The 24,124-nt window shown below is 40.9% G+C and overlaps 1 protein-coding gene across 2 annotated transcripts in view; it reads right to left on the reverse strand.

Annotated features, from left to right (window-relative positions):
- Positions 1 to 24,124, reverse strand: part of C10H1orf21 (chromosome 10 C1orf21 homolog) — a 246,360-nt gene that overhangs the window by 28,106 nt on the left and 194,130 nt on the right. For both annotated transcript variants that reach the window (XM_053606787.1, XM_053606788.1), the window contains exons 4-5: positions 11,845 to 11,921; positions 3,416 to 3,476 (exon numbers count right to left, since the gene is read on the reverse strand). In XM_053606787.1, the coding sequence (XP_053462762.1) occupies positions 3,416 to 3,476; positions 11,845 to 11,921 (138 nt within the window). The remainder of the gene's footprint in view (positions 1 to 3,415; positions 3,477 to 11,844; positions 11,922 to 24,124) is intronic.

Raw genomic sequence — 24,124 nt, forward strand, 5'->3', positions numbered from 1 at the left:
AGTGGAACTGAAGTTCCAACACCTGAACTCACGCAGGGGGCAAACTGTGTTCAGTAAGGAGACCTGATTTTCAGGGACAGCAGTGGGGTGGCCTGGGGTGGGGGTGGTAGTGATGTATGAGGACTCCTTGCTCAGTTATGTAATTACATTCTAAAAAAATTCCCTTTGAAAGTTAAATTCCTCCAGGCAAGGGATTGCTCCATATTTATTTTGCATCCCTTGTCTCCTACCTATTTTTCTATCCTGAGTAACTAGCATAATGCCTGGTATTCTGTAATGCTGCGTTTTTGCTACTTGCTTTTTGGGGGTCATCACTACATTTTTAGAAAACCACCTGTTCACTTGTGATGCAAAGGTAAAATGCAACTCTGCACCGTGATAATCTTTGAATTAGAACTGCCCAAAGTTAAGTCCAAATGAAGCTGTACTATAAATGTTAAACCACTGTAAGCTATTAATATTAACGGGCTTTTTATTTACCATGAATACTTTTATTTGAGGAAGACAAAACATAATTTTTTTTTTTTTTTTTTTTTTTTTAGTATCCATAGGCAAATTAGGTTAGAAGGCAAATTCAAACCACACTCTGCAAACATCCAATAAATGCACAGGGGTGTCAGGGCAAGGTACGTTTATATCCTCACAGGGTTCAGTTTTGCTTCTTGTTAATTTAAGGGGAAAAGAAAGGAATTCCTAGACATTTTTGAGAGAGGTGAAATGTTAAAATTCAAGACCTCCCAGCATGATTCAATCTCTCAGCATGAAGCTCTAGGTGAGTTTAATGTTTTGTTGTTTTGTTTTTCAATCAACCCAATAAAACCTAAGGATAGGAATTATATGTATGGCCACCCTCACACTAGCCTGGTACAAAGGAATATTTAGCAATGGTAATGCCCAGGAAAATGATTTGTAAGAATCCAACTTTCAATTCTGGTTATATAAACTATGGTGAAGATGACATTAAACAAACTTATATTAAGAAGGAGCATCTTAATTTTTGGAGGCTTAAAGTTTAAATGATACACATCAAAATATTTGGAAGAATGAACTTTAGTTAAGACAGGAGTAACAAGCTGGGCGAGGTGACTCCCGCCTGTAATCCCAGCACTCTGGAAGGCTAAGGTGGGTGGATTACTTGAGCTCAGGAGATGGAGACCAGACTGAGCAAGAGGGAGACCCCATCTCTACTAAAAATAGAAAAACTAGCCAGGCGTTGTAGTAGACACCTGTAGTTTCAGCTACTCAGGAGGATGAGGCAAGAGGATTGCTTGAGTCTAGGAGTTTGAACCTGTTGTGAGCTAGTCTGATGCCATGGTACTCTATCCAGGGCTACAGAGTGAGACTCTGTCTCAAAATAAATAAATAAATAAAATAAATAACATGGCTCAAAGAGGATAAAATATTCCCTAGAGGAATTTATAACTGGGTACAAATCATGGATTATATTCTCTTTGAATATAAATGTGTTGAATAATGGAACTCTGTTTATGTCAAATCTACAAATGCACCTTTGTCCAGGGAAGCTTCGATCTAATAAATGATCAAGTTATAAACTTTCTTTTTGTTCTGAGTGATCAGATTTCAGGTGGGAGCAATGAACTTTGAATTACGGAAACACACTCGAAAGAGATCACTTAAATGCCTTGTTAGGGTTTGTGAACATTGTTTAAAGAGATATCTTAAAATTCACACTTCAATTTTTACAATGTACCCCTAATTACTAAGCAGATCTCTTTATTGCCAAAAAGCTAGTGAGCAGAAAAATCCAAATAAAGAGAGAAAGAAAAGATTTTCGCCATTACAGTGGGAAGAAAATACAGGTTGAGTGTGCCTTTTCTGAAATTCTTGGGGCTAGAAGTGTTTTGGATTTCAGATGTTTTCAGAATTTGGAATATCTATCTGCATTACATACACTTACCAGTTGAGCAGCCCTAGCCTGAAAATCCAAAATCAGAAATGCTCCCATGAGCATTTCCTTTGAGCATCATGCCAGCACTCAAAAAGGTTTAGATTCTGGACTTCAAATTAGGGATACTCAACTTGTATTCCTTTTTTTGCATCTCTAAAACAAAATATTATCGACAAATTGAACAGCTTTTGAACCAATATGTGAAACTTGGCAACTGCTCCTAAGTGAAGTTTTCCACCTAAAAAGTCACTCATCAGGCAAAATTTCACTGAAAACCAAAAAATTATTCTACTTCGAATATACTTTAAATAAGTATTTACGCACAGCCAGGGAATACTGTAAACTATCATTTTAATGCACTACCCATCTCTGTTTTTCACATCAGTGATATGTGCTGGTCTCTTAATGGTGCCTGAGAAGGTTCTACAATTATTCTTTCAGGGGGTCCACCACAAAGGGGGATCTGCTGCTAAAATATTGACAAATATAAGCTCCTTTATTATCTTACATTGAATGCTATAACCTTAAGAATTCACAAAGAAATGCTCAGTTAAAAGGGCCACAAAATGTACAGAAGAGATAAAAATTAAAACCAAAAATATTTAAAAGGTAAAATCAGCTTGCGATGCCTTAATCATAGTGTTACTATGTTCTGAATTCAGGCTTTTACTCTTCTTTAGAATAAAGAAATTACAATATTCAGATTTATAATTTTACATTTGAAATCCACCCCTTTGCCGGACGACTTTGAATTCTACAGGAATGTAAGCCCTTAATTATTACCATGCTCCACACTTCATTCAGTTGGTTAGCACGTGACACTCTGAGATCAAAACTGTGGGTTCAGTTTCCACAGAGATCAACTTTGTATCTTACTGTCAATATAAAATCCCTCCGCCACTGGAGAAGCAAACTGCAGACACTGCTTTGGAGACAGACAGACCTGAGCTAGAGTTCCAACTTGTCCACTATTATCCCTGCAAATCTGGGCAAGTTACTCAAGCATTCTGAGCCTCAGTTTGCTTGTCTGTGAAATGCAGATAATTCACAGCCATCACCTTGAAGTAAGTGTTAATGAAATAGATGGAAGGTGTTTGCAAAGGATTCACAGCAGTGCTGTGTGGAGCAGGAGGCCCTTGGCAGGTTTTGACAGGTACTAAGGGCTTCCTTGAAGTCTCTGGTTAGAGCAGGCAGGAGACAGACGTCTGCACAGTGATGTGTGGTGATAAGAGTGATCTGTCTAGGCAAAGGGGGCTTCTTAGCTCCGTCTGGCTTTATGCACTTTAACACACAAGCGAGCCAGGATCCCTGGAGGCTCCCTTGTAGTTTAAACATTCTTACACACACTTTTTTTTTTGTTTTTGGAAGGGGAGGGGATGATTTTTCATTTCAACCTCTTACAAAAATAGCTTTAAAACACAGAAATAGGAATATCATTGCCCCCTGCAGATGAGGCCATTAGTGTATTTCCCTTGCAACATGTAGTAGATTTATTTCACGTCTTACCTTTTCAATTTTTTCATCCAGCATTCTGAAGAATTCTTGTTGGCTTTCAGAGATGTGCATGCTGAAAAACAAAGAGTAATTGAGTGCATATTTCAGTGCTTTCTTAAAACCTGGCCCCCTCAAATGAAAAACGAGGAGTCTCTGAATTTAATAGTTATCTTCTTAGGATAAAAGTCATTGTAGTAATGCTGCAAATAAATGTTTCATAACAGTCTATCAAAGCCTGTGACTTAAGGAATACCCTTTCCTTTCCATGTACAGGTGCTATTTATAGTAATGGCACTGGGAGCTGCTTGCTCATTTTTTTCTTAAGGTACTCATTTGTGATTTAAGGAAAAAAAAAAAAGATGGGCATGTAGCATATGGTGTATTTCACCCCTGTAAATAACATAAAAAGAAAATGCATCCTTGTTCTTGTATGGAAATGTGTATTTTACAAAGGGCGTGAGCATGAGCATGATACCCAGCTGGCTGCAGAGGTGTGGGCTGGTGGCAAACAAGCTGAGAATGTACAGATAACCCAGCATTACGCCTGAACACTTTCTGCACTGGCAGCAGCAAAAAAAAACCTCTCTGGAACTGAAATTCCACTGCAATGTGGGAGCAAGTCAGGACACGTGTCTGAGTAGCACTTGGCCTGTTTTTCTGCTCGTCCTGTGTCGTCTGAATGCCTGCTTGGTGAGTGGGTTGATGTGGTTGGTGGAGACAGAGAGAAGATAAGGAAGGTGAAGATATGGGAGGAACATAGGGCTGTGGAGGCCTCAGGGGTGACACAGCCTCAGTGACAGTTGTTTCTACCTACGAAATAGCTGTGGATGTTCCGAGGAGGTTCAGGATGGTGGGTGAGAGACAGACCTTGCACAGCGTTGTTTTCTGTTACCGTTAGTGTGTCTCGGTTGTGTCTGTGGGAGAACGATGGAGGGTGGCTCTGGATTGGCCTTCAAGTCTCCGTGTGATGAGAAGACCAACTGACCTACTCCTTAGCCTGACGCCTTATGCTATAGGGAAACCAGGGAGGGATGCGAGTAACCTGAAATTCTTCAGGCCTCCCATGACCAATAGCAGAAGTTCTCTCCTGTATATAGAATCAAGGTCACAGTGGGGGAGGAGGAAGGGGAGAGCAGAGAGAGAAAGGAGGGAGGAGTGGGGAAAAAAGAGCAGAGAGAGGGAGGGAAGGAGCGGGGTGGGGCCTTGGCGTGTGCCGCACCTTCTGGGGGCAAGACACGATTGCAAGAGGGACGTTGCCTAAAAAATGCAATCAGTGTAACCTGGCTTATTGTACCCTCCATGAATCCCCAACAATAAATAAATAAATAAAAATCTATGAGCACAATAACATCATATGTTCTGAGAGGAAAAAAAATGAAGCAAATATCTGATACATTAACCTACTTTCACAGTTTGCAAAGCATTTTCATACATGTCATGCTATTTTGCTGTCTCTTATATGGTTATTCTAGTATGGAAAATATTCTATTTGGAAACAGGCCCTCTCTTACGGCAGGTTTGGAAGCCAGGGCAGGATCTAGGATGATAAGAATACATCCAAGTTTTTCCTCTCTGTAGAATCCTGGGTGGAAAGCTCAGATTCCCCACATTCCTCCTCATGGTTTTACTAGCCTAAGCACCAAAACATTTTTTATTTGAGCCAGTTGGGATTCAAAATTTTCTAAATTGCATACTCACATAATAGAGCAGCGATTCTCAACCTGTGGGTCACAACCCATGGAACTGTATTAAAGGGCCGCAGCATTAGGAAGGTTGAGAACCACTGTAATAGAAGATCTTTCACAAACGTTACATAACTTTCACTTAATAACCAGTGAAATAGCATAGGGGCTATTCCTATGCCTAAGTTGCCATGCACTCTGGAGAGCTGTGACAGCCAGGGCCCCCGAGGATGGGTGGAGCCGGCTCTCTCAGCAAAATGGCCTCAAGCTTCAGAGCCTGCCGTTGAAGATTTCCTCTCATCTCTTCTTGCCAGAGTGGCCTCAGTCTCCTCTTCCACTTTTTCCCCAGGTGCTGCTCCTGTGCCATGCTTGGAAACAGCATGGCTGAGTCTGTTACAGCTGTGTCTAAAGTTAGTATAAGCAGATGCTGAGGCAGAGCGTGGGGCCTTTTCCGTGGGAGCAGACTGTGGCAGCAGAATATTCTGTCACCCCTTTTTGCTGCTCCGACACCTTTTTGGGGTCTTCCTGTTCTTGGTCAAGCTCTCAGCAGATGAAGGTGATGAACAGCTCTCGGTCCCAGAGAGAAAAGACATGAAGATAGACGTGTATCTCAATACAGACAGCTAGACAGACAGATAAACCGTATGTGTATACATTTTCCCTGGAACATCCGTAATTATCGGCAAAGCGCTCTCTCTTTACATTTGTGTGATTCAGGACCCTCCCCGAGGCAGCACAGCTTGTCAGCGTGGGTGACGCCCAGGGCCTCAGAGTCCTTACACAGAAAGCCGGCGGGCTGGCCTCGGAGGCCCTGCTACCACCAACAGTCTGTGATGGTTCCAGTTTCCATCAGCTCCTTTACCTACATAGCGCAATGTGAAAACGGCGCTGCTCAGTTAGTGCTCGTACATGGGCACAGCAGAGAGACAAGAGGTGAAGGTTTAAGGAAAAGCAACTCTGCAAATGTGTCTGCTATCTCTGTGGTCAAGAATGCAGTTATCCCAGGCTTAGGGGAGAGCCTTGAGACCCTCCGGGTGTGCATGTGGTGAAGCAAGCAGAGGACTCGGCGGTGCTGGTTTTGTGTTGCCCCACGATACAGAAACGCTGCCAGCTTTTTCTTCCTCTAAGAGCGTCAGAACATCCCCACCTGCCTTTGCTGCATTTCAGAACCCGCCGAGAAGTCATACGCCAGCCAGCGGTCCACAGCCTTCCTAATGCCATGAACCTTTAGTATAGTTCAGAGGGGGCGCAACCCACAGGTTGAGAACTGCTGCTCCAGACTGAGCCACTCTCTTGCCATCTTGAAATACTTCATACAGTACGTGGATCATGTCAGGATGGAAAAGGACTGGATGGAAGGAAGGGTTGTTACTATCAAAGGCGGAGGCACCAGGCAAGCTCCTCGGGTGATGTACCCAGACTCCTGCTAAAGGGTGTTTGGGTTGCTTCTAATTTTTAAGGCACTTCTGTCACGCACCAGACAATGAGATAAACACCGAGCATACGTTATTTCATTTACTCGCCAGCCCTGTAAGACAGAATTTTTCGCCTCCATTTTTCTCTGAGAAAATTGAAACAGGAAGACATTAGGTCACTTGCCTGAGGTCACAGAGCCAGTAAGAATGTGCTCGCTGTGTAGCATCAGATGAAGGTGTGAGGATGATCTGCCTTGACGGCAGCAGTTCTCAACCTGTGGGTCAAGGCATTAGGAAGGTCGAGAACCACTGCTTTACGGTATGGGGTTGTCTTACTCACGGGGAAGAAGAAAGCTCTTCTTATTTTTTTATACATCTGTAGAATAAACGATGGTTTCCTTGATCCCATAGGTCGGCAAGTAGGAAAAGTAAAACTCTTCTCTTGGCCCTCCAGAAGGCTTTCTTTCTTTCTTTTTGAATTGAATTACAAGCACCTAATGTTCTCATTCATAATCTAAAACACACACACACATGCACACACACACACGCTGCTTTGTGAAAAACAGAGAATTTTCTTCACAATTTTAATGGAAACACATGAGCCAATTTGATGAACGTCTGTGAAACCTTCAGCACATGCCAGTCTGCCAAGTGTGCTGCTCCAAGTTGTCAAAGCTTAATAAGTACTTTTTTATTCCAACAGAAAAGAGAAATTTTCTTCCATTTAATCTCCCCTTATAACTCAGAGATAAGGGGAAACATTTCAATATAACATATTCGAGATGGCTTGGATGAAGAGGTGATTTGGCTGAATCAGTCATGTACTGTCCCCAAAGTCATGTGCAGATAAAGTGAGAGTGAGTAGCCGTGAACTGGATTAGGGAGATTGTGGGCAATGGTCCATTTCCCTAAGGGTGAAAAAGCCAGATGCCTCATGACGCTGGCAATGATAAGTGGAATGTGAAGTGTCCAGTTTTCTTTGAAAGGAAAAATTAAATCACTGAGTCCATTACCTGCCCCGTGAGATACCGGAACTGCCCCGTGACAACAGCTATGGCTACAGCAATTCCACAGACAATGAGCCAGGTGAAAGTGATTATGAATTAGGTGATGTCTGTGTCAAATTTCTGGAAGAACCGGAAATAACAGAACTGCTTCTGCTCTGACTCAGGGGCTATTAACACATAAATGGGATGGTCCAGTGCATTTTGGCACGGGGGGAGGACTGTGTCAAATCTCCCAGTGTCTTTGGTACCTTCAGAGAATTTGTTTGCAGTTAGTTGGACACACAATAGAGACGTGTAGCCTGTGGGATAACAGAGCCCCTGTGAACAGAAGGAGAGGACCACGGCAAAGTCACACCAAGTGCATTTTATCTTCAAGGTAGAGTCAGTCCTAGAATAATCTAGAAAACTACCCATGATTATTTTTAACTTTTAAAAATGCATTCATGTTTTAAATAAAACATTTACGAATGGTCATTTGTTGGTAATCAATAACCCTATTTTCAAGGACCTACTACAAGTGAGGCAATGTCCTAGGTGCTATAAACATCCTTAGGGGATATAATCTTTGTTTGCCAAGTGAAGAATGTTTTCCCTCTTTTTCTTATTTTCTTTTTAACTTTCCAATTGTGGCTGGATATTGTGGCGCAGGCACCTGTAGTGTCAGGTACTTGGGAGGCTGAGGCAAGAGGACTGCTTGAGCCCAAGTGTTTGAGGTTGCTGTGAGCTATGATGCCACTGCACTTTACTGAGGGTGACAGAGTGAGACTGTCTCAAAACAAAAAACAAAACAAAAAACCCCAACCCTCCCCCCCAAAAAAACCAACAATAACAAAAAACTTTCCAATTGTGTCTATAATACATAGAAAACATATAGTGTTATTTGTACATTTCTGAATAACAATAATTAATACCACTCAGATTAAAAAATGGAGGCTCTGGTCTCACTGTCTACCATCTAGTTAGAAAGAACAACTATTCCACATTTAAGGTCTTTCCATTTCCTTGCTTTTCTTTATTGTTTGACTGCTGACTTATGCACAACACATGGCTTAGTTCTGCCAGTTACCGATAGCCATAAGAATGAATGACATGTAGGCCCGTGTGGCTACTCACCCTGCTGCCTCACCTTATCCTCACGCGCTCCCTCCATCCTGATCTGAGTAGCTAGCTACAGGGCACTCATTGTCGCTGACGGGTCGTGTTCTCATCTAGGAACACACCACAATCTTGACATCTGAGTGTCAAGAGCTTTAACAGCTCGTGTAAACAATGTTGCTATAGACATTTCAAAATATGTCCCCCTTGCAAATGTTTTAAGAGCTTCTCAAGGGTATATGCCTGGGAGGGGAGTGCCCTAGGCTCACTTCTACCAGATAATGCAAATTGTTTCCCAAATTGTACCAGTTTACAGTCTGACCAGCAAGCGTTAAGAGAGTCTGTAGTTCCACATCCTGGTCCACATTTTGTGCTGTCAGGCTTTTCAATTTCTGCCATTCTGGTGGTGTAAAATGGCATTTTTCCATATAAATGAGCCATTCCTATTTCTTTAGTCAAATGGTGGTTCATATCTTTAGCCTGTTTTTCTCTAGTAATTTGTAGAATTACTTCATATATTCCCCAAACCCACCTGCTGTCAAATACCTGTATCATAACTATCTTCCCTCATTTTATGGCCTTTTCCTCTCCTAATGACATTCTTAATTTTAATGTAGTCATATTAATTAATAATTTTCCTTAAGACCTGCACCCTTAAGGGAATCCAAATGGGAGCAGAGGAGGTCAAACTCTCCCTCTTTGCTGACGACATGATCTTATACTGAGAGAACCCCAAAGACTCAACCACAAGACTCCTAGAAGTCATCAAAAAATACAGTAATGTTTCAGGATATAAAATCAATGTCCACAAGTCAGTAGCCTTTGTGTACACCAATAACAGTCAAGATGAGAAGCTAATTAAGGACACGACTCCCTTCACCATAGTCTCAAAGAAAATGAAATACCTAGGAATATACCTAACGAAGGAGGTGAAGGACCTCTATAAAGAAAACTATGAAATCCTCAGAAAGGAAATAGCAGAGGATATTAACAAATGGAAGAACATACCACGCTCATGGATGGGAAGAATCAACATTGTTACGATGTCTATACTTCCCAAAGCAGTCTACCTATTCAATGCCATTCCTATCAAAATACCAACATCGTACTTTCAAGATTTGGAAAAAATGATTCTGCGTTTTGTATGGAACCGGAAAAAACCCCGTATAGCTAAGGCAGTTCTTAGTAATAAAAATAAAGCTGGGGGTATCAGCATACCAGATTTTAGTCTGTACTACAAAGCCATAGTGCTCAAGACAGCATGGTACTGGCACAAAAACAGAGACATAGACACTTGGAATCCAATGGAAAACCAAGAAATGAAACTAACATCTTACAACCACCTAATCTTCGATAAACCAAACAAGAACATACCTTGGGGGAAAGACTCCCTATTCAATAAATGGTGTTGGGAGAACTGGATGTCTACATGTAAAAGACTGAAACTGGACCCACACCTTTCCCCACTCACAAAAATTGATTCAAGATGGATAAAGGACTTAAATTTAAGGCATGAAACAATAAAAATCCTCAAAGAAAGCATAGGAAAAACACTGGAAGATATTGGCCTGGGGAAAGACTTCATGAAGAAGACCACCATGGCAATTGCAACAACAAAAATAAACAAATGGGACTTCATTAAACTAAAAAGCTTCTGTACAGCTAAGGAGACAATAACCAAAGCAAAGAGACAACCTACACAATGGGAAAGGATATTTGCATATTTTCAATCAGACAAAAGCTTGATAACTAGGATCTATAGAGAACTCAAATTAATCCACATGAAAAAAGCCGACAATCCCATATATCAATGGGCAAGAGACATGAACAGAACTTTCTCTAAAGATGACAGACGAATGGCTAACAAACACATGAAAAAATGTTCATCATCTCTATATATTAGAGAAATGCAAATCAAAACAACCCTGAGATATCATCTAACCCCAGTGAGAATGGCCCACATCACAAAATCTCAAAACTGCAGATGCTGGCGTGGATGTGGAGAGAAGGGAACACTTTTACACTGCTTGCTGGTGGGACTGCAAACTAGTACAACCTTTCTGGAAGGAAGTATGGAGAAACCTCAAAGCACTCAAGCTAGACCTCCCATTTGATCCTGCAATCCCATTACTGGGCATCTTTTTTTCCAGAAGGAAAAAAATCCTTTTATCATAAGGACACTTGTACTAGACTGTTTATTGCAGCTCAATTTACAATCGCCAAAATGTGGAAACAGCCTAAATGCCCACCAACCCAGGAATGGATTAACAAGCTGTGGTATATGTACACCATGGAATACTATTCAGCTATTAAAAAAAAATGGAGACTTTACATCCTTCGTATTAACCTGGATGGAAGTGGAAGACATTATTCTTAGTAAAGCATCACAAGAATGGAGAAGCATGAATCCTATGTACTCAATTTTGATATGAGGACAATTAATGACAATTAAGGTTATGGGGGGGAGGAAAAGCAGAAAGAGGGACGGAGGGAGGGGGGTGGGGCCTTGGTGTGTGTCACACTTTATGTGGGCAGGACATGACTGCAAGAGGGACTTTACCTAACAATTGCAATCAGTGTAACCTGGCTTATTGTACCCTCAATGAATCCCCAACAATAAAAAAAAAAGAAAAAAAAAAAAAAAAAAGACCTGCACCCTTTGTGTCTTACTCAGAATTCTTCCCTACCCCATGTTCACAGCAGTAGTCACCGATACTTATTTAAACTGTCCTGCAGAGTCAGCTTGGCCATGAATTCTATCTGTCTTCTTTACAGTTAAACCAAACCACACCATCTCATTTACTAAATAAATCTTGATTACGTGGTAGGCAAAACGGAACTCACTCTGAAAGCATTTTTACCTTTGAAAACAATATAGCTGTCTCTCAGGATCAGTGGGGGACTGGTTCCTGGACACTCCTGCAGATGCCAAAATCTGCAGATGCTCAAGTCCCTGTATGAACTGGTGCAGTATGTAGATATATAACCCCCACACATCCTCCCATATACAATAAGCCATTCTTTAAATTACTTATAATAACAATACAACGTCTACACATTGCTTCGTTCTTAGGGATTTAACATAGTACGTGGCATGTGGCAAATTCAACTTTTGCTTTTTGGAACTCTGTGGAATTATTTTTTTCTGAATATTTTCAATCTATGGTAGGTTGAATCCACGGATGCCAAATCCATGGATATGGGAGGCTAACTGTACAAGGAAAACAGGAACTAAAACTTACTTTGCTCTGGGTTGATGAACTAATCCCGGAACCTCTTTATTAGTTTTAAGTCTTGCATTTGAGCTGGCACTTTTTTCCTGAAACACATAAGCACACACATATAAAAGGCATGATTAGAATCTGCAATCAAATAACAGCACTGTGAGTTTTCATCACAGAAATGTTAGATCTGTTTGGGGCCCTATGCCACAGCCGGTCACCTCACAAGGACAAAAGTCCCTGCAGAGATGTTACTTGGCACTGATAGAACCCATGGACCATTTTAACAGGGAACGTTGTTACGAAAACAGGAATCAGCTTTATAACAGCTATGATTCTGTTTAGAAACCAATGTGCAGTTAATATTTAATTCTTGAACTCTAGTAGTAACAGAATCAAAGAACGGAGATATATTGTCAAAAGGAGCAGCTGAAGCGCCATCACAGCCATTGTTTACTTGCCCAGGTTAACTGACTGGGGTGTATTTTATTTGTAAAAGGCAATTGCAGTGGCTGAGACACAGTTACCCAAGGACCCGGCTGTGACAGGGACAGGAACCTGACTAAACATAATGAATATTTCCAACCCATGATAAATATTGGGATTGAATTCAATCGATTTAACAAAATTCAACACTAGCCTATATTCAAGAAACACTTTTTGACCTGATTTCTTATTCCCAATATACCAACTACGTGGGAAAAAATCTTAAACTTCTGGCATACAGTAAGGACACTTATCTCAATACCACTACTGCCCTCTGCCTTATCTTTAAAAAGATATTCATGGGCGGCGCCTGTGGCTCAAGGAGTAGGGCACCGGTCCCATATGCCGGAGGTGGCGGGTTCAAACCCAGCCCTGGCCAAAAAACCACAAAAACAAAAACAAAAACAAAAAACAAAAAAAAAAAGATATTCATGGTACCTTATAATTTGCTCACAAAACATATCCCTAAAATGAAAGGAAAGACCATTTAACAGGTGACTATATATACTCAACGAACTTGAAGTGTAACCACAATCAAAGCCAAGAGTAGGGCGAGGAATAAAAACTAACTGCCATAGGCTAACCCAACATTCTCACCACATGCAAAGAGATGTGGGATGATAAAAGAAAACAGATGGTCCCCAAAAGAACTCTGTTGAGTTTGTATTTCTTCTATGACAGCAGGAACCATTTAACTCAGGGAAATGTTCATGCTCAGGTTAATTGTTACTAACCATCAAACAAGAGCTTATCTGCATAACATAATGCTCTAAAAATATGGTAATTTTCTTTGTGTCCTTCTAGGAAAAGAAACTATTATTATAATTCTCTTGCAGACTATCTTATCCTCCTTACCTTATACTACAGTTAAAAATGTTTTCATGAACATTAAAAAAACATACAATATATACTATTCTGTTTGCTTGTGGAGTCAAGGAATAGGGGACCAACTGTCTTATCTTTTACAAAGCAGGTGAGAGAAATCAGAAAACTTTAACGCACCAGCTCCAGAACATGGCCCACATTCTCGCTTTACCACTAGGCCCATGAGGCAAGGGGTCTAGCACTTCATGGGACACATCCAGCAAACATTGGTGAATGAATGAATGGTATCAACAAGTGATTAACTTCTCTTTAAAAGTTAGAGGTAAAAATAGCACAAACATATTCTTTCTGTAGGACTGAAGATGTAGGTTCCTTCTAACTTGATCACTTTCTCCTTTAAACTTTATGTCTTCTTAGTTTCCTTTGGGCAGACACATAGGGATGGGATTGCTGGATCAAGTGATGGTTTACTTTTAGTCCTTTGAGAAATCCCCATATCTTTTCCATGGAGGTTGTACTAATTTGCAGTCCCACCCACATCCTTTCTCTCTGTAACCATGCCAGCGTCACTTGTTTTTGGACTTCTTAATAAAAGCTATTCTATGAGGGGTAAGGTGATATCTCCTTGTGGTTTTAATTTGCATTTCCCTGATGATTACTGATGTTGAGAATTTTTTCATGTTTGCTGGCCATTTGTGTATCTTCTTTTGAAAAACTTCTGTTTATGTCTTTTGCCCACTATTTAATGAGGTTACTTTTTTTCTTAATTTGTTTGACTTCTTTGTTGTTTCTGGATATTAGCACTTTATCAGATGTTTAGTTTGTGAATAGGTTGTCTATTTGCTCGATTGATTATGTGCTTAGCTGTGCAGAAGTTTTTTAATTTAATAAATCCCTGTTTATTTATTTTTGTTGCTCCTGTAATTGCCTTAGTCATAAACTCTTTGCTTATAGGCCGATATCTAGAGGAGTTTATCTTGCATTTTTTTCTAGAACTTTTATTGTTTTACGCCTTACATTTAAGTCTTTATGAGGTCCTGTTTCATTGTTTTGCATGTGGCTACCCAATTTTTCCAGCACCATTTATTGAATAGGGCATCTTTTCTCCAACAGATGTTATCTGCTTTATCAAAGATCAGTTGGCTGTAGGTAAGGGGGTTTATATACGGGTTCTCTGTTCTGTTCTATTGTTCTATGACTCTGTTTTTGTATATTAGCTCATTTTTATGCCTATAGTACCTCTGTGAGGTAGGTAGCATTATATCCCCCATTTTATAGATGAGGAAGCTGAGGCATAAAGAGGTGAAGTACTTACCTGAGACCATGCAAGTAATAAGTAGTAGCACTGGGATTTGAACCCAAGCAGCCTGGCTGCAAAGTCCATGTTATTAGCTGGGAGGCCAGCATTTCTCAAACTTTAGTATCAAGTCCCCTTCCCCCAATTTGGGCTCATTTCATTATACAACATGACAAAAAAAGACAACAAAACAAAACTCCACATTATTAAAATCATCATCTATCTCACCAGAAAACTCCTGACTAAAGCTGTTAAACTCATGGTGGTGAATATTAGTTTTCCAAAATTCTATTTTTTTGTTAAAAGTTTGACTTTCACCACTGGCAACAAATACTGTCAGGTCTGAATATCCATAATATATCTCCCAGATTTTTGTTTTTGCTTTTTTTTTTTCTTTTTGAGACAGAGTCTCAAGCTGTTGCCCTGGGTAGAGTGCTGTGGCGTCATAGCTCACAGCAACCTCCAACTCCTGGGCTCATGCAATTCTCCTGCCTCCGCCTCCCAAGCAGCTGGGACCACAGGGGCCTGCCACAACGCCGGCCATTTTTTGGTTACAGCCGTCATTGTTGTTTGGCGGGCCCGGGCTGGTATTTGAACCTGCCAGCTCAGGTGTATATGGCTGGCGCCCCAGCTGCTTGAGCCACAGGCGCCAAGCCTTGCTTTTTCTTAAGGAGAGCGAGTGTTCCATAAACAGCTGCACGCTCAGTTTGCAATTCCATCAGCTGCTGCAGTGCCGTTCCTTGTGATAACCATGAGCCCTGGGTGTGGAGAAGGAATGCTCTGCCTGTACTTCCCATGTCATCACACAGACTATAAAAAAGATGTGCCACTGAGATGTGAGATTTAATGAAACTAAATATTTTTTACTGCTACATCAGAGTACTTTTTTTTTTTTTTTTTATTGTTGGGGATTCATTGAGGGTACAATAAGCCAGTTACACTGATTGCAATTGTTAGGTAAAGTCCCTCTTGCAATCATGTCTTGCCCCCATAAAGTGTGACACACACCAAGGCCCCACCCTCCTCCCTCCATCCCTCTTACATCAGAGTATTCTTAAGTGAAAATGGAATTTATTTATCTACTATGAGTCCATGGTGGTGGAGAATATGACTACTAATAAGAATTGGTGCTGATGCCTCGATTTAGGCTAAGGCACTGGCAGTGTAACCTACTGTTGCTCCTGCACCTTCAGTGCAAATGTGAGCACAGTGAAATCACAGGGATTTCAAGGGGTCTGCAGACCACAGTCTGACTGTAGTGCATCTCGTTTTTGCATGGAAAAGACCTACTGACTGTTTAATTAGGTTGTATGCCTTATTATTTTTTAAAAACATTTAACAGCCTTATAAAGGTAAAATTTATATTCTATAAAATTTACCCATTATGACTGTACAATTAGATGATTTTAGTAAATTTATAGAGCTGTGTGATCATCACCACAACCAAGTTTTAACATGGTGTCATCATCTCAAAAAGTTTCCTTATAACCCTTTGCAATTAATCCCTGCTCTGTAGCCCCAGGCAACCACAGATTTGCTTTCTGTCTTTAGAAATTTGCATCTTCTAGATTCATATAAATGGAATCATATAATATGTAGCCTTTTGTGTCTGGCGTTTTTTCATTTGGCATAGTGTTTTTGAGGTTCATCCATCTTGTCGCATATATCAGAGTTTTACTTTTTTCCTTGCTGAATAATATTCCAATGTATGGTTATACATTTTGTTTACCTATTTGTCACTTGATGGACATTGGTATTGTTTTCAGTATGTGGCTAATGTGGATAATGTTACTTTGAACATTCACGTGTAACTCCTTATGTGGACACATGTTTTTATTTTTCTTAGGCAGATTCTTAGGGAGTGGAATTGCTAGTTATATAGTACATTTATGTTTCACTATTTAAGACATTCTAAACTGTTTTCCAAGGTGGCTGCACCATTTTACATTCCTACCAATGCCTAATGATTCTAGTTTCTCCAAATCTCACGACCAACACTTGATATCATCTTTTGGATTACTGCTATTCTAGTGGGTATGTAGTGATGTCTCATTGTGGACTTTATTTATTTTAAAAACCATGACTTTTTAAGGCTTGTTTTTTATATTTCTTCATATCCCTTTCCCTAGAAAACCTAGCACTTGGGAGCAACTTACTGGTTGGCTGCTTTTGCATAAAGAAGTTAGTTTTATATTTGTTTATAAACATTTAACTTCTGCTTTGGGATTTGTTTGTTAAGAAAAGGATAGTTTAAAGAAATATTCCTACTTTAAAGAAAAAAAAGAATAAACACAACAGGGTTGGAGGAAAGAGGAGGGAGGAGGAGAGAGCAGTGGAGATGTGTGGTTCACTATTAGAAGCAGCTCAGATGGAGCAGACCCAACAGAGGGGGCTGACAGCCAATGTAATGTCTGAGGCGCCTCAGAAATAGAAAAAAAGGATTAAATTGGGAGATGATGGAAGAAGTAGCTAAGATACTGTTTTCTTGAACAAGAAAAAACTATTTAAATGGTATTTGACTCTTGCAAATGAAGTACTTTACCTAAAATAAACTGAGACCAACTGAGATGAAGAGGAAGCCATTTGTTTTTCATGGTCTAGCCACACTGGTATCAGAACCATGTGGAATGCCTGTTAAGTATAGATTCCCAGGCCCCCGTGAGGACATCCTGAGTGTGAGTCTCTGCAGTTGAAGCCCAGGAACCTGCATTTTAAACAAGAGTCCCAGGTGCTTCTTAACTCAAAAAAGTTTAAGAACTTCTGTGTCAGAGAAAAGATACCTTTCTACTTAGTATTTCCTCATTTGCCCTCCACAGAGCAGTTTTCAGCCTGAGCTCTGGGGCTTTGCAGAGTTGCCTTGGGGTCAACAGTGAGACCCACCAGAGCAGCAAACATTTAAACTGCTTTACATTTAGGGGCTTCCTCTGTTGGAAAAAACATCTATTCCTCAAAGATGTTTGCAATCTATTGTCAGGTAGTGACAGGTTTATTTAAATAAAAAATCAAAACAGTTTTTCCTCTACTTGGAATAATTCTATGTCTTTACAGAGAAGAACACACTTGTCAGTGCCTAGAGTAAACTTATCATTCTCTTATTAGGTTCTCTGATGCTGAAGACAGTCAAATCGGCTGTATTTATGCTGCTTCTGCGAGCTTCCCAATCCCTTGGTGGCATCTCCCTAAGCGAAAGTGAGCATACAAAGAGCAACAGTTTCTTTTCTTTTCTTTCTTTTTTTTTTTTTTGGAGGCACAGTCTCTTTTTGTTGCCCCAGGCTAAAGTGCTGTGGCATCAGCCAAGCTCACAGCAACCTCTAACTCCTGGGTTCCAGTGATCCTCCTGCCTCAGCCTCCCAAGTAGCTGGGACTACAGGCTCCTGCCGTGATGCTTGCCTAATTTTTCTATTTTTAGTAGAGCTAGAGTCTTGCTCTTGCTCAGGCTGGTCTCAAACTCCTCAGCTGAAGGGATCTTCCCATCTTGGCCTCCCTAAGTGCCTGGATTACAGGGGTAAGCCACTGTTCCCAGCTGCAACAGACAGCTTCTTTAAAACAGTCCCTCAAATCTCACCTGCTTGATACTGAAAGAAGCAACCGTGTGTTCAGGATGCTGCCAGAAAGCGCGGATGTGCAGGGGGTGGAACTTCTTTTCTCCTATCACTTCTTTGCCCTTCTTGTATCACTTAGTCTGAGAGGCCTTATAAGGTTTCCTTTTCAAACTGGTTCTAGTTTGCAAATCTGGGGAGGAGTCTCATTTTCCTTTTCTGGGCCTAGCAGAAGAAAGTTTTGTATTATACAGAGATCCCAGATGGATGCAGGAAGCTGGAGTCCTAGAGAGAAGTAGTGGGGATTAAAGTAATAGCTCCTTTTGCTAATAGCTTCTCTGCTCATGAGGGTGCTACACAGAGGAGATAGAAAATACCGAGAGGAACTTGCAAAGAGTTTGCTCCTGCACACAGACCATGTCTGTGCGTGTGTGTGTATCTGAACCACTGCGCTTCAGAAAGTACATGAATACTAGAAAAAGAAAATACCTTTCAAAGCTAAAATCAGGAGATTGGGGTGAGTACAAATACATTTTAAAAACAGGATCACATGTGGCTATAAAATAAAGTAAATTATTCCAGCTTTTGGGGAGTAACCCATAGGATAACAGTTTCTAAGAAAACAATCTCATTTGATGTCTTGCATTTGATTTCTTAAGTGGTATCAACATGACGTAGGGCACTGTCTCCTTCAAATACAAAGGAATTTTAACACAAAGGAATCGTATGTTTTATTTCCTGAATGATGGTGAATCAGAAGAGCCACATTCACTCTATCAGGATTTCTGGATATTTACAGACAGGAAAACGCAAGCTGTCAGATTCAGCAATTTGGACCACTGCTAACATTATAATTACCTGAAGTCTGCATTTCTATTACAACTACCTGTTCATGGAGACTCATAGAATTATTAGTATTTTGTTAGGATTATTTAGTAGTGTAAGAGGACAAACAGCCTCAACCCCACCCCCTAGCTGTAAAAGTTACTTAATGATCTAACTAGTTATCTGTCAGTCATGTCTACCAGTTCTTCTCTGGTTCTGATGCCATGAAGGCCATCATGACCTGGGCCTGAAGAAAAACACAACAGATGGAACATGGATGGATTAGAAATGTGACAAAGAGTCCTACAGGTGGAGATTAGAGGGCTGGATGATGTATAGCTAAAAATAACCTTTAAGAAGGGTGTAAGAACTCTGAAACTCAAAGTAAGGCAGGTTTTGAGAATGATCTATCTCCTTGTCTTCCCAGGATTCTAAATCTTGGAAATAAAGGATGACTTTAACCCACATGAGTGTTTGGCTCTTGCTCCTGGTTACAGTTGATGAAGTTGGCACGTAAAATTTCATCTTTTTGGAAGTTATTTTTCTAGAAATTAAAATACAGCCATATATCTCACTTTATATGGAATAAACATGAAGTAGGGCAAATCAATTTTAAAGCACCTAGTACTGGTGGCGCCTGTGGCTCAAGGAGTAGGGCACCGGTCCCATATGCCAGAGGTGGTGGGTTCAAACCTAGCCCTGGCCAAAAACCAAAAAAAAAAAAAAACACAAGCACCTAGTACTTTTCACAAAGTTGCTTCTCAAGGTAGGTTGGAAAATAATCTTTAAACAGTAAACAGAGTTGTAACCAACAAATTTAGAACGAAGCCATAAAGTCACCATGTTGGTAATCAAAAGAAATATGCTAGGCTCGGTGCCTGTGGCTAAAGCGGCTAAGGCATGAGCCACATACACCTGAGCTGGCGGGTTTGAATCCAGCCGGGCCCACCAAACAATGACGGTTGCAACCAAAAAATAGCTAGGCATTGTGGCGTACGCCTGTAGTCCCAGCTACTTGGGAGGCAGAGGCAGGAGAATCGCTTCAGCCCAGGAGCTGGAGGTTGCTGTGAGCTATGACGCCACGGCACTCTACCCAGGGCGACAGCTTGAGGCTCTGTCTCAAAAAAAAAAAGAAAGAAAAGAAATATGCTATATAATCTTACAAACTCCACTGGGAATTAAAAGTGAAAGATGCTTCAAAGAGATAATACATCTCAAAATTTTCAAATAGTCAATTCATGCACATGCAGAGAATCAACTAGTTTAGAAGAACCATATTCAATTTTTGTTCAAGATGCTTATTATCAGGTAGGATAGGGTAGGTTCTGCTGCAGTAAAAATAACCCCCGGCACAGGGTGCAGGGACTCAGGCTAATGGAGGCCCCATGTCAACCTGTGCTTTAGTAAACACCACGGCTGGAGTTGAGCAAAGGTTAGAGGCTCATATTTACTTGGCCTAAGCACGTCACAGGACCAACTAAATAGAAGAGAGTAGAGAAAATGCAATCCTACTGTGTGCTTAGAAGGAAGAGAACTGGAATATTTATGGATAGCTCTAATAACTACCCTAACACTAATTAAAAAATATGTATGTATGTATTTACAGAAACGAGAACCTCTCGTGCGACATATGCATTCTTGATTACAAAACTACCTAATGTTAGGCGGCGCCTGTGGCTCAGTGAGTAGGGCGCCGGCCCCATATGCCAAGGGTGGCGGGTTCGGACCCAGCCCCTGCCATGCTGCAACAGAAAAATAGCCGGGTGTTGTGGCGGGCACCTGTAGTCCCAGCTGCTCGGGAGGCTGAGGCAAGAGAATCGTGTAAGCCCAAGAGTTAGAGGTTGCTGCAAGCCGTGTGACGCCACGGCACTCTACTGAGGGCGGTACAGTGACACTCTGTCTCTACAAAAAAAAAAAAAAAAAAACAACTACCTAATGTTAATCACAGAGCTCTCCCCTTCTGAGCAGTCTGATGTGCGACTCTGTCAAGCATCTTCTTTGTACTAACATATGTGTGTTTCACAGGAACATGGAAATTACCCTGTCGAAAGTTTAAACTGGGCCAAACTGCCATTCAGAGTTGAGACGTCAAAACAAGTTAAAACAACTTGGGTAGCTAGTACAGTGGAAGAGCATTCGTAAATTCTACTAAATGCTGCTTGAACACAGTGAAAGAGACAATCTGTGGTTTTTACCCCAGAAAACTGCAACACACACACACACACCCCCCACCTCGATTTTTTCATTTCTTGTTTCTCTGCTCCAACCATCAAATAAGACAACGCATGTGTAAATGTGAATCAGGTTCACTGTGAGTCACAAAAATGTGACCAAAGATTTTAGGGATTCAACTGTCAACTATACCTCCTGCCTGGTCCCTAGGAAACTGTATTTAAAATGAGCTGGCTAGCACAAAATAAACATATTTTAAAACTAGGTTTTTCTGGAGGGAAAAAATAGAGCCAGAAACATCAAAGTGTATTTGATCAAAGTTAGCAACACATTATAACAAAGAAAAGTATCATCCATCATGCCGTCAACGTTTTGAAAATTAAAAAACCACCATTTGTGCAGAATTGCTAAACTTTTTTTTTTTTTTTTATGATGCACTAAAATTTTGACAGGTTTCCTTACCAAGTTGAGAAACTGCAAATGTCAACGCTAAAAACAAAAAGTTAAACGATCCAGTTTTTCTTAAAGGCATAACCTCTTTTCTCATACTCACTGTGGTGTATAAGCCAGCCAAAAATTAAAATCAGTTCCAGCCTTCCTGAACTAGGCAAACGTGCCTACTATTCTCTTTAGTTCCAAAATTGTCAATGTCAAGGAAATCTGTTACATTGCTGCTGTAACAAATTAATACAAATTCAGTGGCTTAAAACCATACAGATTTACCATCTCACAATTCTGGAGGGTGGAGGAGAGAATCTGCTTCCTTGCCTTCCCTAGACTCTGGACGTCGCCTACGGGCTACGGCCCCTTTCTCCATCTTCAGAGCCAGCGAGGTGGCATCTTCTCTCCTCTCTAACCTCTGCTTCTGTCCTTACATCTTCTTTGTCTAATCTTATTCTCCTGCCTCACCTCTTATAAGGATCCTTGGGATTATATTAAGTCCATTCAAACAATTCAAGAAAATGCCAAGATCCTTAATTGAATCACATCTGCAAAACCCCTTTTACCACATAAGGTAACATAATCATAAATTTATAGGTTTTAAGGATTTGGACATGAACATCTCCGGGGGAGATACTGTTCAGCTTACCATGGCGTGCTCTCTGGCCCCTCACAATTCATACTCACCCCACACGCAAAATACATTCACCCATCCCAAGGTTCTCCAAAGTCTCGACTCATTCTAACACCCATTCAAGTTTCCAATCCCTTCTAACAATCCCTTCTAAATTTTCCCAGCTCAAAAGCCCCAAGTATCCTTATTTAAATCATTTAGATGAGATTTCAGTGAAGCTCTTGGTATAATTCACCCTGGGACAGAATTCCTCTCCATTCATGAACCCACAGAACTAGAAAACAAGTTATCCATCCCCAAAATACAAAAAAGGGAGAAAATGGAAGGATCAAAAAAGAGTCACTAATCCTAAACAATTTCAAAGTCTAACTGGGCACATTCTACTAAGTTTCAGCATCTAGGAATTATCCTCGATGGGTCAGGACTCTGCCTTTGGCCTTGAAGTCATTCTTTCTTCTTCTTAAAAGGTAGTACATGTTTGCAGTGGAACGGTTTTATTAGCTTGTTTCTGCTGGTATAACATCCTTAAGAACTAAATGGTTCTCCTGTGTATATCATGGGAATTCATTAAATAGGTGGCTCCTCCACAGATATTTCCTGGATAATCCATGTCTGTTCCCAGCTTCTGCTGAGATGGTTGAGGAAATTCATAAATCACATGCCTCATCTGTTCAAAGAGTCACCTTTGTGATCGAATACTCTGACCTTTTAATCCTTCCCAGGAACTAGCAAGAGGTTGTCCAGCCATAGTCTTGGCTTTCTTTCCAGAGCATGTTGTCCTGATAGTGAATCTCCTAGTTTTAAACGTGTTTTGCAATCCGAATTGACAGAAAATTTCCCAAATCATCAGGTGCTGTTACCTTTTTTGCTTAATGGTTCTTCCCTCCATTTATCCGTCTCACGTTTGGTAACAGGCAGCAAGAAACCAGCCCACAATTTTCAACACTGTGCTTGGAAATCTTCTCAGTTAGATATTCAAGTTCATTGTTTACAAGTTCTATGTTCCTCAGAGCTTATAGGACATAATTAGCTAAGCATTTTGCTGCTACATAACAAGGATAAACTTTCTTCCAGTTTTAAATAAGATGGTCCTCACTTCCTTCAGAAGCCTCACCAGTGGTGCCTTACAGGTCCATATTTCCAACCACAGTCTGTTTATGATACTATAGGTACTTCCTAAGCCAATAAAGGGTTTCTCTACTATGCTCTTCACTTTCCTCATCAGCAGATTCTTTAACATCTGTATTTCTACCGACTGTGTATTCAAGGTGGTCTAATCTAGGCTTTCTCTATCAATGTTCCTCAACATGGTTCTAGTCTCTGCCCATCTCCCAATTCCAGAGCCAATTCTCCATCCGTAGGTGTTTATTACAGCAGTACCATCTTTCTTTCTTTTTTTTTTTTTTTGGTTTTTGGCCGGAGCTGGGTTTGAACCCGCCACCTCCGGCATATGGGACCGGCGCCCTACTCCTTGAGCCACAGGCGCTGCCCAGCAGTACCATCTTTCAAGGTACCAAAATCTGTACTGGTTTCATATTTTTCTATTGCTGCTTAATAAACGGCCACAAAAATGTGGCTAACACATAAATCTGCAGGCAGCAGTGTGACACTGCTCCTCAGGGCTGCGTTCTCTGGGTGCTCTGCACAGAGTCTGTTTCCTTGCTTTCTCCAGCTCTCGAGGCTGCCACCTTGGCTCGTGGCCCCTTTCTCCATCTTCAAAGTTAGCATCTGACCATCTCTCCCTTCTGACCTCTGCTTGTATTTTCTTACATTTTCATTTAACTTGGTTCCTTCTGTCTCCTTGTTTTAAGAATATCTGTGATTGGCCGGGTGCGGGGGCTCAGGCCTATAACTCTAGCAGTCTAGCTAGGCTGAGGCAGGAGGATTGCTTGCGCCTAAGAGTTCAAGACCAGCCTGACCAAGAGTGAGACCCCATCTCTAGTAAAATAGAAAACTAAGACAGGCCCAGTGCCACATTCCCACAGTCCCTCCTACTGGGGAAGGTGCTGAGGCAGGAGTATGGCCACAGCCCAGGAGTTTGAGGTTGCCATGAACTACAATGATGCCACTGTACTCTACCCA

The sequence above is a fragment of the Nycticebus coucang genome, chromosome 10 (genome assembly GCF_027406575.1).
Source record: "Nycticebus coucang isolate mNycCou1 chromosome 10, mNycCou1.pri, whole genome shotgun sequence".
In the NCBI taxonomy this organism is placed as follows: domain Eukaryota; kingdom Metazoa; phylum Chordata; class Mammalia; order Primates; family Lorisidae; genus Nycticebus; species Nycticebus coucang.